We start from the raw sequence: 11,821 nt of genomic DNA, 5'->3' as shown, positions 1-11,821 counted from the left end.
AATCAAAGAAGCACCTCCAAACTCCTTGCTCGGAGATGCAATTCTGGTGTCAAAAATATTTGTGGCAGTATGAAAATCTATTTTTCTTCCTTAGACAAAATTTAATATGTATATATATTGAAGAAATAATAATTTTAAGTCCTAAAATTGTGTATTTTGTAGTATATTATCTTGACCATTTTTTTAAATTTTTTTTGTATTTATAGATCTGCTTGATCTATACAAATTTAGGAGATTTAAATTTAATAATTAAATGAGAAGATAGATTTTTAGACCATATTAAGGGTAGCGGGCACCAAAATTGCATATTTTAGCAAGATTTTTTAGATGTGCTGATTGTTAAAGTTATACAATCACTTACGGTTGTACTCTATACCAAATAAAAAATAAAAAAACAGCACATATACTTTTATTTAATTTCAAACTGATTGTTAAAGTTATACAAATCACTTAAGGTTGTATTCTATACCAAATACAAAATAAAAAACTAAAAAAACAACACATATACTTTTATTTAATTTCAAAATTTCCATCAAGTAATTGTAAGTTATAATAGTAGAAACTCTATACCAAATACAAAATAAAAAAATAAAAAAACAACACATATACTTTTATTTAATTTCAAAATTTCCATCAAGTAATTGTAAGTTATAATAGTAGAAAAAAAAGTAAAATGTGACATAGTTGAAAATATAATACAAACAACATTAAAAAAGGGTTGAAATCCTCTACCGTATCACCAAAGGGGTCAAAAATTACAAATTATGCTTAAAGATATATTTTAAAATTGAGCACTTATATATGTGCAATATATTTTTAAATTGAGCACATTTGTACTCCCACAGGAGCATACGATGTGTAGCAAAACACCTATTGAGAAAGATTATTTTAGTCGCAGGGAACTACATTTATTTTAGTCTAAATTTTGGGGAACTACATTTTGAGTTTTGTGACAATTAGATATATCTCTTCAAAAATTGGAAAGTTCAATAGAACTTGAGGGTTTTTTTTTCTTTTTTTTTAGTACATAGAGAATTTATTTTGAAATTTGTTTATTGAGATAAGTTTATAGGTTATAGAGATTACATCCCCAAACTTTGATATCTAAAAAGTACTTCTAAATGGGTCATACCGAAGGGGTAAATGGATGACGTACTACTGTGGGAGTAAGAAATTATTTAGTTTTAAATTTGTATATCAATGAGGTATAAGAATAATTAGGGGCACTTCAACAATTTTACGCTTAAAGATGGTAAACTTGGTAACTTGGTTGGAAGTAGTGAGAAAAGATACATAGATTTATAGCCTCATAAAGAGTGTGAAATTTAATAGAGCAAAATGGTAGGACTACGAACGCCAATCAATTGGAAAATGGCTTTGACCATGAAGATGATAGTGCCATGGGAGGTAAAATTGTAAATTTTTTTTTTGCAAAATACTCACAAGTTCCCAATACCAAATGAGGACAATTTTAAAATTGGGAAATTACAACCCCTTCCCTCCCCCAAAATACACTATCTATGCAACTTACCTCATCTAAACCTTTTTTCTCACTTTTTTCCCAAAAGTATATTATCTATGCAAATACCCCCCAAAAAAAAAGTTTTTTTAAATAAAAATACCCTTCCCGTATAAAAAAAAATCAATTGACGCTGACTATCGGACCCAAGTAGCACATTGCCGGAGTGCAGTATGCAACTGCTGAAGCGCACTGTCTAGAACATATACCGCAGGAGCGCTGTCATCTCCAGAACATGCTTTGCTAGAGCGCATGTGTCTCGAGTGCCAGATTGATGTCTCTCGAGTGCCGGAGTGCCCTATGTAGGTGGTGAAACGTTGTAGCTCCAATGCATGTATTGCCGGAGCACCCTTTTGAGACTGCCAGAGCGCATTTGTTTCCAGAACGTGTATTGCCAGAGCACCTTCTGCTACTGCCGGAGTGCTGTGTCTTTAGTGCAGGAGCGTCCTCCAGAACGTGTATTGCCGGAGCACCTTCTACTACTGCTGGAGCGCTGTGTCTTTAGTGCAGGAGCGTCCTATGCAACTGCAGGAGCGCTGTGGCTTTAGGCATGTATTGCCAGAGCGCCATTTGAGACTGCCGAAGCGTATTTTCGTAAAAAAAAAGGGGTATTTTATATGGAAAAGGGTATTTTTGTCAAAAAATAATTTTTTTTGGTTGGGAGGTACTTACATAAAAAGTATATTTTTGGAAAAAAAATGAGATAAAAGGTTTGGATGAGGTCAGTTGCATAGATAGTGTATTTTGGAGGGTTTTTTGTAATTTTTTCTTAAAAATTTGCCATGTACAAAATTGAAAACCATACCATCAAATATAATTTATAAGTTTTCTTACTTTCTAATATAATTTATAATTTTTATTACTTTCTAGCAAGTAATAATATATGGAGATTCAACTATGTATTTTACTAAAATAAAATAAAAAATATATAAAATGAGACTATTGACCTTTATTGTAAGGTAGTCACGTTAATCTTGATCATTAGATGTGAATTAAGTGGCTACAATTATTTTATTAATCAAAATTAAACTTTAAAATAAAATTTTTCAAACTTCATAACATATCCAAACTATCAAATTTCATAACAAATAGTCTAAACTATCAAATTTCATAACAAATAGTTGTAAAGAATTGTGACCATTTTTTGATAAATGGTCTCATTCTATACATCTCTAAAAGGTGAAATAAGTGCATTTCATAATAAATGGTTGTAAAGAATTGTGACCATCTTTTGATAAATGGTCTCGTTCTATGCCGTCCCTGTAAAATAACTGCTGGTAAAACAGTGTCTCGCATTATAAATGCCCCGTTACAAATTCCATCGGGGTATTTTACGTCATTTCTCCCCATTTAACCACACTGGTGGGTTAAACCACAACCCTGGTTAAAAAGCAAGCATTACGTGGCTGCGGCAGCTGCGTATATAAGGGGATTATTTGGTGCTTCATCAATTTGCAGACACCTCAGTGCTCGAATAAACGTGAAAAAAGAAAGAACCATACCCTACTCTAAACCCTAATCGCCGGAAAATCTTGGAATTGTCAGTTTCGCCGGAATCCCCATCGCCTGAGCTCTAATCTGACCCTGATTTCGCCGGAATCAGTATAGTAACGGCTTTTATCCACTGGTTTTCCGGTTGGCTTGCCAGAAAGCCTCCATATCCAAGAAAACTCTTCTTTTTCCATGTTTCTGTGCACAGGCATCGATGATCGAAAAATATACATCATTTTGCCGGAAAATCCATGACACGAGCTTTATTCTGGCAATAATTGGCTGGAATCTGCCAACTATGCAGTTTTCCGGTGATCATTTCCGGTTTCTTTGACAGATGTCCCCTATAGCTTCTAATTCTTGTTATTTCTTGGTAATTTGTTTGATCTGGCTTTGATGATCGGAAAACTTGTATCAAAAGCTATAAATTGACACTAATATCAAATGATTCCGGCCGAAACAGTTTTCGAGACTAAGATTTCCGGTGTCCATGCCTGACCCAGTGATAAAATAGAATTTTGGTTTTTTTAAGGTTTTTATGTTTTTTTGGATAGATTCATTTATCTATAGGATCTAGCTTTGCTGATGGGAAATCGCATTTGAATTACCGATTTTTTTGTTAGTAATCTGATTTTTTACCCTTCTTAGTGTGGAGATAAGACTTTGGCTTTTGCTAAATCTGAATTTCTGATGAACTGGCGTATTTCTTGTGCAGTAGTCGCGAATGATTTCTGATTATCAAGAATAAAAAGAACTGCTTCGTTTAAATGCTCTGATTATCCAAAAACAGAGCCGATTATTCAAAGTCTATGGGTTTTCGCGAATTTTGCCGAAATTTATATATTTCTTTATTCGTGAATTTGTCTTCCGTTTTATCCGTTTATTTTTATAATTACTGTTATCTATCTCTAGGGCGACTTACTGTTATATGGTGTCCGCATTTTGCTGAGAGATTTGTATGCAATACTATTAAAATATTCACATAATTGTATCCTTTATCATACCCGTTTTGTTCGTGTTCTGAATGTGTTCTTTCTCCTCTTCTTCTTCATTTTGAGATTGTTACTTTGAAGCTTCTTATTTTGGTCATTCATACCCTTTTTTCTTTCTGCTTTTCTGTTTCTTTTCCATGTTGTGAGTAAGAAATTTTTGTTCCAATTTTGATTAATCTCTTTCTCTGTTCGTCTCTTTTACTGTTTTTGAGATCTTTTATGGGTTTCTACTTGCTGCAACCATGTCCTGCTCCGACATCAGAATGTGATTATGAGAATTAATTGGAAAACGATTTCAAAGGCTTTTAACAGAACGAAGTACCCAGATTTACTCAGAAAGAGAAAAGAAAGAATCACACTCCCATTTGACTTTCATAACGTCCATGTAGTACTAGTTACCCATAAATAACTTTCCTCCATATAGGAATATGGTAGCTTATTTCTGGCACATTGTGAAATTTGTGGTTTATTTCTTCATTGGGAGTAGAGCTGTTTGACCTAGAGTACTATCTGCAAATGTGGAGCTACTGTGGTTATCTTTTCTTTCAATTAGCAATAAAAGGGATTTTTTTTCTTTTTCATGTGTTGCATGTTGATCAATTTTTCTTCGTTTTACTATCCTTGTTATTTTAACCATTTTGAATTTATAGGCTACATATGCGGCTTCTCACTTTGGTTTCTTTGATCGTTTTGGTTGCTGTCTACATTCAAACAATCAACACAACCTGCATCAGTTCCTGAAGACGACACCGTTTTGTGACTAGGAAAAGTAAGCCAATAGAACAACACTTTGGTAACCCAATAGGCCAAAACCCTTATAGAGTTTCCTGTTCAAACCCCTAGAATGTTATAATACTACCTTCCCATTTTTATTTATATATATATTCATTTTTGTTTTTGGTCGGATGATGATTTTTATGTGAATTACAATTTATGATGATGATTTTTATGTGAATTACAATTTGGTGGCACCAAACTGAACACTGGCTAGCCAACCATTTTAATTTTCAATTTCTATATTTTAGGTAATTGGAGTTTGGCTTCTAAGCTCTTTTGTTAAGTTTGGGCACTGCAAAGGCAGCAGTGCCCATGGACGCCACAACAAGTGGAACCTTCTCCCAAACTCCAACCATACAGTACCATGGGATTCCAGACCAACCCCTCGCTCTTGTCTCTCAATTACAAATTTTCCAGCGTCAACAACGCCATTGTTATGGGGACTCTACCCCTGGAGAATTTCCCCTGTCAGCTAACCCCTCCATTGTTCTCCATGTTCTCACTGACTGTAACCTTGATCCTCAAGACCTTGCGAAACTAGAGGCAAGTACTCAAATTTTCATACAAATTCTATCCTTAATGATGGCCTTTGCATTGTAGAATTGATACTGCTTCTGATTCATAATTTGGGTTTTTGCAGGCTACTTGTTCATTCTTTAGGCAGCCTGCGAATTTCGCCCCCGATAATGAGCTGTCTATATCAGAGCTCGCTGCCTTCTTGATGTGTCGAGAAAGAGCCATATTTAAACCCATGACAGAGGAAGAGAGAGGGGCTTTAAAGAAGAGATGTGGGGGTTCATGGAAGTTGGTACTTAGGTTCTTGAAGATTGGTGAGGCGTGTTATAGGAGAGAGAAGTCTCAGGCCATCGCTGGGCCTGGTCACAGTGTGGCTGTGACATCGAAAGGCAGCGTATACTCTTTTGGGTCAAATAGCTCTGGGCAACTTGGCCATGGAACACTAGATGAGGAGTATCGGCCCCGCCTAATCAGGTCCTCTCACAGTGTCTCTGCTTGTTTCCTTCAGTTTCTCCAATTTTACAAATCTATCTCTTAGTCTCTGTAACTTCTGGGTGTGACTTTGCCTCTCTACTTAGTTTATTGCTTTGTTTGTAAGAGAACTGCTTATCATAATCCAGCACTAAGCCAATACAATGTTAAGCGTTCATCATAATTTTACATTGGCAAATAACACCTGCATTTTTGCTAAAGAGTATAATGCACTAAGCCAAGACAAAAGAGTATGATATATTAACTGAAAACAGAGTATGATACATGACAGAGTCTGCCACATAAACTGAAAGCACGGTATGGTACACCAACTTGAATGGATAGTGGCCTCATAACCAACTTAAATGGATATTACCCTCATAAGAGCATGCTACCCAAAAACAGCATATTGTACGTCAGCCCCATTGTATGTGAGGCGTTCCCCTTAAACACAAAAAGAGTATTATACCAAAAAAGAGATGTGTATACATGATAGAGCAAAGCCAAGAGTATAATACCCAAAACAGAGTCTGATGCCAAACTTAACTTAGCTTAAGTGTTAACATGAATGCTTTTAATGAACAGGTCACTGCAGGGTATTCGGATTATACAGGCTGCTGTGGGAGCTGGGAGAACAATGCTCATAAGCGACACAGGGCGAGTATATGCTTTTGGAAAAGATTCTTTTGGAGATGCAGAGTATGGGGTTCAAGGGACAAAGCATGTGACCGCCCCCCAATTGGTGGAGTCCTTGAAGGATACATTTGTTGTTCAGGCAGCCATTGGTAACTTCTTCACAGCTATTCTTTCACGAGAAGGCAAGGTATACACATTTTCATGGGGATCAGATGCTAAACTTGGGCACCAAACTGAGCCCAATGATGTGGAGCCCCACCCTTTGTTGGGGGCACTTGAGGATATCCCTGTTGTTCAAATTGCTGCAGGATTTTGCTACCTTCTATGTCTGGCTTGCCAAGCTGGTGTTATGTAAGTATTTGGAATTTCAAGTATTGCTTCTTCTGAGGGGGTGTAGATTATGAAATAAAGTTGAGAAAAGGAATTCTCAATTTGTATTAATTGGATTGCTTTCCATTCTCATAAGGGTAAGGCATGCTGCTGTGCAATGGCGATTGATTATAGAAAACATAGGCCATCTTTCCATCCGCGTCCATTGGGCCATGATCCAAGTGGATCCTCTCCCTATTGAGAAAGGATAGGATTGACGTTTTCTTTATTTCTTATAGATGGTTTTTCGATTGGAATCTTTTCCGGCTAGAACCTTGCAATCATGTATAACAGTGTCAACCCTTTTAATTTGATAATTGAGAGACCAAGAACAGCAGATCACAACTCTTGAAAAGCGTGTGTCCTATATGGCCTTTGCCTGACATCTGATTTTCCATTGGGCGAATATAGGGTTTTAACCTTTTAGTTTACCTGTCAAATAAGCCTACCTATACCTACATCCTTAAACAAATCAGGAGTGTAAAATGAAAGGATTTCAAAGTATAAGCATAACGTCAGAAATCTAGTACCTCACAGTACCACTGTATGTATCTGTCTACTCAATGAAAACCATTTGTGCTCGCTAACTTTCACTCTTGGTGTATCACAGGTCGGTTTACTCAGTGGGTTGTGGCTTAGGGGGAAAGCTTGGACATGGGTCTCGCACTGATGAAAAGCAGCCACGTTTGATCGAACACTTCCAAACTTTAAGGCTCCAACCCAAGGTTGTGGCAGCAGGTGCTTGGCATGCAGCTGTGGTGGGTTATGATGGGAGAGTATGCACATGGGGATGGGGGCGCTATGGATGCTTAGGCCATGGAAATGAAGATTGTGAAGCCACCCCAAAAGTGGTCGAAGCCCTTAGTGGAGTCAAAGCAGTTCATGTGGCTACTGGTGACTACACGACCTTTGTGGTCTCTGATAATGGAGATGTTTACTCTTTTGGATGCGGAGAATCATCGAGCCTTGGCCACTCAACTACTGCAGATCCCCAGGTTTGTTTTATTTATATTTTTTTTTCTTGTATGATCTTTCTGAAGGGAGAGTATGCTGAAGATTGATGGTCTATTTTGGCCTATGGTACTCCTAGACTATAACCGGTTGAAATCAAGTGTCCTGATGGATTCTGACTGTCCAATGTGGGAACATGGATGTGGCCTTAGAGTACCATAGAACAAAGTTCAGGACTATGGTTAGTTGCCTGTTCTAAGAATTCATAATGCGTTGTTCCTTTTTTTATGGACGAATTATTTGTCCTTCTCTTACAAGTCGTTAGGAATGTGAAGGGTTTGTTAGGTTTTTGGTGCAGGAAAGTTACCCAAGTGCAAGCATTTAGGCTAGTATATTCACCCAAAAAAAAGCATTTAGGTCCATTAGCATATACTGATGGAATAAAGCATTGAGGTTCATTAGCACATACTGATGGAATAAACTATAGTGCTGCATGTTTCTGAATCACAGAAAACTCTCAGAAACTATCTTGAGATTTTGAAAAACACCTGGTTTTTTTGAAATTGGTGAGGTCTTCCTCCTTTTTATTTCAGAGTCCTGAAATTTTTCTGGAGACAGTCTTGTAACTATAAATAATTAGGTATGGCTGATGCAAATAATTATATATAGGTGATGCAAATCATGAGAAAAGTATAAGCATGTGGAAAGTTGTTAAATTCTAAAAAATATAGAATTAAAAGCATGTTTCATATATTTTTACCCTTCAGAATTTTGTTTTTATGAGACTTTTTTCCGCCTTTTTTTAAGAAATTTGTTTTATGAGACTTTTTCTGACCTTTCTAAGTTCCCTAATTTTTCTCATGATATCCAAAGAAAACCAAAATTTTGATAGTATTCCAATAAATTTCCTTCCTTAGATGTTTACAAGATTGAGATTTGCCGCTTAGGAACATAATAATCTCATAATCACATTGAAACTTGGGTTCAAAAGGTTTAGACCAGATTTGCAAATATATGCTAGAATAGTTACTCAGCCTTCGCATTCACTATCGCTTACATAACAATTGATGGTAGAAAGCTAGAATTAACCTATCAAGTGAATATCCATTACCTTAAATTACAATTCTCCACCATCCTCACTGGATATTAGATATTCGAGCTGTATGCCATATGCCGTAGATGAGTTGTGTATGGTATACATTCTCAAATCTCCGCCATCCTATATCTCTCTCTCAATGATTTTCTTATAGGTCCTTGTTTACTCATCTTCTCAGGGCAACAGGCACGCAAATTTTCTGTCCCCAGAGCTAGTTACCTCGCTTAAGTATCCGAATGAGAGGGTGGTTCAGATAAGCCTCACTAATTCTATCTATTGGAATGCTCATACATTTGCTCTCACAGATAAAGGGAACCTCTATGCTTTTGGTTCTGGCGATAAAGGCCAGCTTGGAACTGAGCTCGTTGCTCACCAAAGCGAGCGTGCAAATCCTGAGCGCATTGATATCGACCTCAGTTAGCGTGTCATTGATCTCGCTCGCTACCCATTCAAAGCCGTTGTTGATTCTCTCTCTCTCTTCCCCCCTTTTCAGTTACGATTTCTCTCACTTTCAATTCTCTTTGCATAAAATCTTTCAGTCTTCTAATGCTTTCATATTCTTGTCTATTTGTACATATGAAATGGAACACTCAGAAAACAAAAAGATAACAGGGCACAAGGGCAGGGCCCATGTGTAGCCTCGTTATGGTTATCATCGCACCAGAACATGCAAAGGGTGGCTGACTGGTTTGGAAGCCTCAAGGTATTGTGGCTGATTTGAAGCTTTTGGCAGTGGTATCTTATTTATATGTCCTTAATTTTATTCTTTGTTTCTATGTTTTCCTGTTTACACACAATTCTGGAACCATACCCTCTCTCTTGAATTCTCTAGTGTTCCATCAAACCAGGCTTTAAATTGTGTCTGCAATCGTGTTTTTGCATATCCATCAACCGTACGTTAGCATATACCTGCAGATATGGAAAGAGTGGGCTTTGGTGTGGGGATATATATATAGGGAAATGATACGATGCAAAGGTTGTTTCGTAGTATAATGCAATTACATCTTTAGAAAACCATATTTTTGGCATTTGTATGATCCTAAATTTTACATACACATTCTCTTCATCTTCATAATCAATCCTATCAAAACAATTTTCAATTTGCATTTTAGATATGGTCAAAATTAGTCCCCATCCAACAATGAATCTCGACCCTCCATTTGGTGAAATTCAAGATTTAGGTTTTAACAAATTCAAAATCACTATTTTCTTTTTTAGTGTTATTAATTTAATGATGATAATGCTATATAAATATTTTGAGAATAAATAAATTCTTTTGAAGCCTATATTTAACCATCGCAATAAAATAGACGGTATATATTAATCAGGTTAGAATGAAAACTTTTTAGAGCACTATTTTGTAATATTTTTTTTTTTTTTCAGAATGAGAAGAGTATACATTGAAAGATCTTTGTCAAACAAATGTCTTTAACATGGGTGTATTATACTACTATACAACAGTTGCATATATATATATATATATATATATATATATATATATATATATATATATATATAGGCCAATGATTTCATGCAACTGTTGTATAGTAATATGATATAACAACCTTAAAAAACCATCTTATAGCTATTTGTTCGATCCAAATTTTGAAATATATACTCTTTTCATTCTAATGAACAATCACGAAAAAGAAAAAATGGGAAACACAACCAAAAAAGCATTTTTTTAGCCCAATTAATATAGACCATTCATTTTGATGAGATGTTTAGATCTAGGTCTTAAAAAGATTTTTTTTTATTTCTATTTTTTTTTTATGGCTTTATTATCATTAGATGAACAATCTTAAAAAAAGAAAAAAAATTATTTTGAATTTATAAAGGTTAAAATTTTGAAATTCACAAAATGAATAGTCTAGATTCGTTTTTGGAGGGGATTCATTTTGACCATATTTAAGGTTCAAATTGAATTTTTTTTTTTAGGGGGCATTGATTATTGAGATGAAGAGAGTGTGTGTAAAATTTGGGGTCATATAAATACTATAAAAATAGTTTTTTAGAAGTGTTGTTGTATTATGTTATCATATAATCGTTGCAATTGATCATTGTTCATATATATATATATATATATATATATATATATATATATATATATATATATATATATATATATATATATATATAGGAATATTTTAAACTTCACAGCCTTTCAATAAACGTTCGAAGAGAGTTGTGAAAGGTGGATTTATTAATTTGGTATCTATTTTTCTAAAAAAAGTTACTTTTGTTGGGTAAATTTGTAAATATTATTATAAGGTAAAATGGTATTTTTGTCACCTTCGTAAGTGGTAAATTTGAAATTTTAACTAAAGGACAATGACACTCTATAAATAAAGTTTCAGAACACTAATTTTTAAAATGTCATTGTATTTTTATTAAAATTTCAAATTTGTCTTTGTTTAATGGTAAAGTTATATATTTAAATAATTTTTTAATAAAAAAATAATTATTGTTTTGATAAATACACATTTCTTTTAATTTGAATTTTTGTATTTTGAGGTGTTGTTAACACTCTCTCTCTCTATATATATATATATATCTATCGATGTCGGGATAATCAATTATGAATTAGAAGGTTTTTCAATATTAAAACAATATTTTCTGGTGGAATTTTGAAGTGCATTTAAATTTTAAGGTTAGCAATCTTATATAAACCTTTTTCATATATATATATATATATATATATATATATATATATATATATATAGAAAGAGAGAGATTTGGTAGGGGTCTTTTTATTTAATAGAGAGCTATGACAAACTGGTTTATGCCATTGGGGATATGCTTCTTGGCATTACACACATCTCAACAAAGGTTTTAAAATCGGCTAACCGTTTCAGATTGGGCATCATTGGGGTTTGTTTGTTTGCCGGCTCTATTACCAATTTTATCGGGAGAACTGTTCCCATTTTATTTTTTAATGTATATTTTTTTAATTTTCCCATGTTTTTTTAAAAAATTTATTTGGTGGGCATATCGTCACTCGGG

At 34.6% G+C, this 11,821-nt stretch overlaps 1 protein-coding gene across 6 annotated transcripts; it reads left to right on the top strand.

Annotated features, from left to right (window-relative positions):
- Nucleotides 1-2,973: 2,973 nt before the first annotated feature.
- On the top strand, nt 2,974-9,686 carry LOC18441971 (Regulator of chromosome condensation (RCC1) family protein). Of its 6 annotated transcripts, none has more exons than XM_020671994.2 (7): nt 2,974-3,321; nt 4,737-4,771; nt 5,028-5,322; nt 5,420-5,769; nt 6,352-6,753; nt 7,382-7,766; nt 8,997-9,686. In XM_020671994.2, exons 3-7 carry the CDS (start codon nt 5,092-5,094, stop codon nt 9,237-9,239), a joined length of 1,611 nt encoding a protein of 536 aa, XP_020527653.1. In that variant the 5' UTR covers nt 2,974-3,321; nt 4,737-4,771; nt 5,028-5,091; the 3' UTR covers nt 9,240-9,686. The 6 variants fall into 6 exon arrangements, with proteins under 6 accessions (XP_020527653.1, XP_011626169.1, XP_011626168.1 ...); XM_011627867.3 differs by having other exon boundaries at nt 4,653-4,771; XM_011627866.3 differs by having other exon boundaries at nt 2,974-3,383.
- The last annotated feature ends 2,135 nt before the right edge of the window (nt 9,687-11,821 follow it).

The sequence above is a fragment of the Amborella trichopoda genome, chromosome 6 (genome assembly GCF_054954075.1).
Source record: "Amborella trichopoda isolate Santa Cruz 75 chromosome 6, AtrichopodaSantaCruz75HAP2 v2.0, whole genome shotgun sequence".
In the NCBI taxonomy this organism is placed as follows: Eukaryota; Viridiplantae; Streptophyta; class Magnoliopsida; order Amborellales; family Amborellaceae; genus Amborella; species Amborella trichopoda.
The sequence above is the reverse complement of the archived record's forward strand: the minus strand, read 5'-3'. Positions and strand labels throughout refer to the sequence as shown.

Coding starts and splice junctions, on each gene's coding strand:
- LOC18441971 (XM_020671995.2), top strand. CDS start 5,092: ATGGACGCCACAACAAGTGGAACCTTCTCCCAAACTCCAACCATACAG. Junction 5,323..5,419: donor AAGACCTTGCGAAACTAGAG/GCAAGTACTCAA, acceptor GGGTTTTTGCAG/GCTACTTGTTCATTCTTTAG. Junction 7,767..8,996: donor CAACTACTGCAGATCCCCAG/GTTTGTTTTATT, acceptor TCATCTTCTCAG/GGCAACAGGCACGCAAATTT.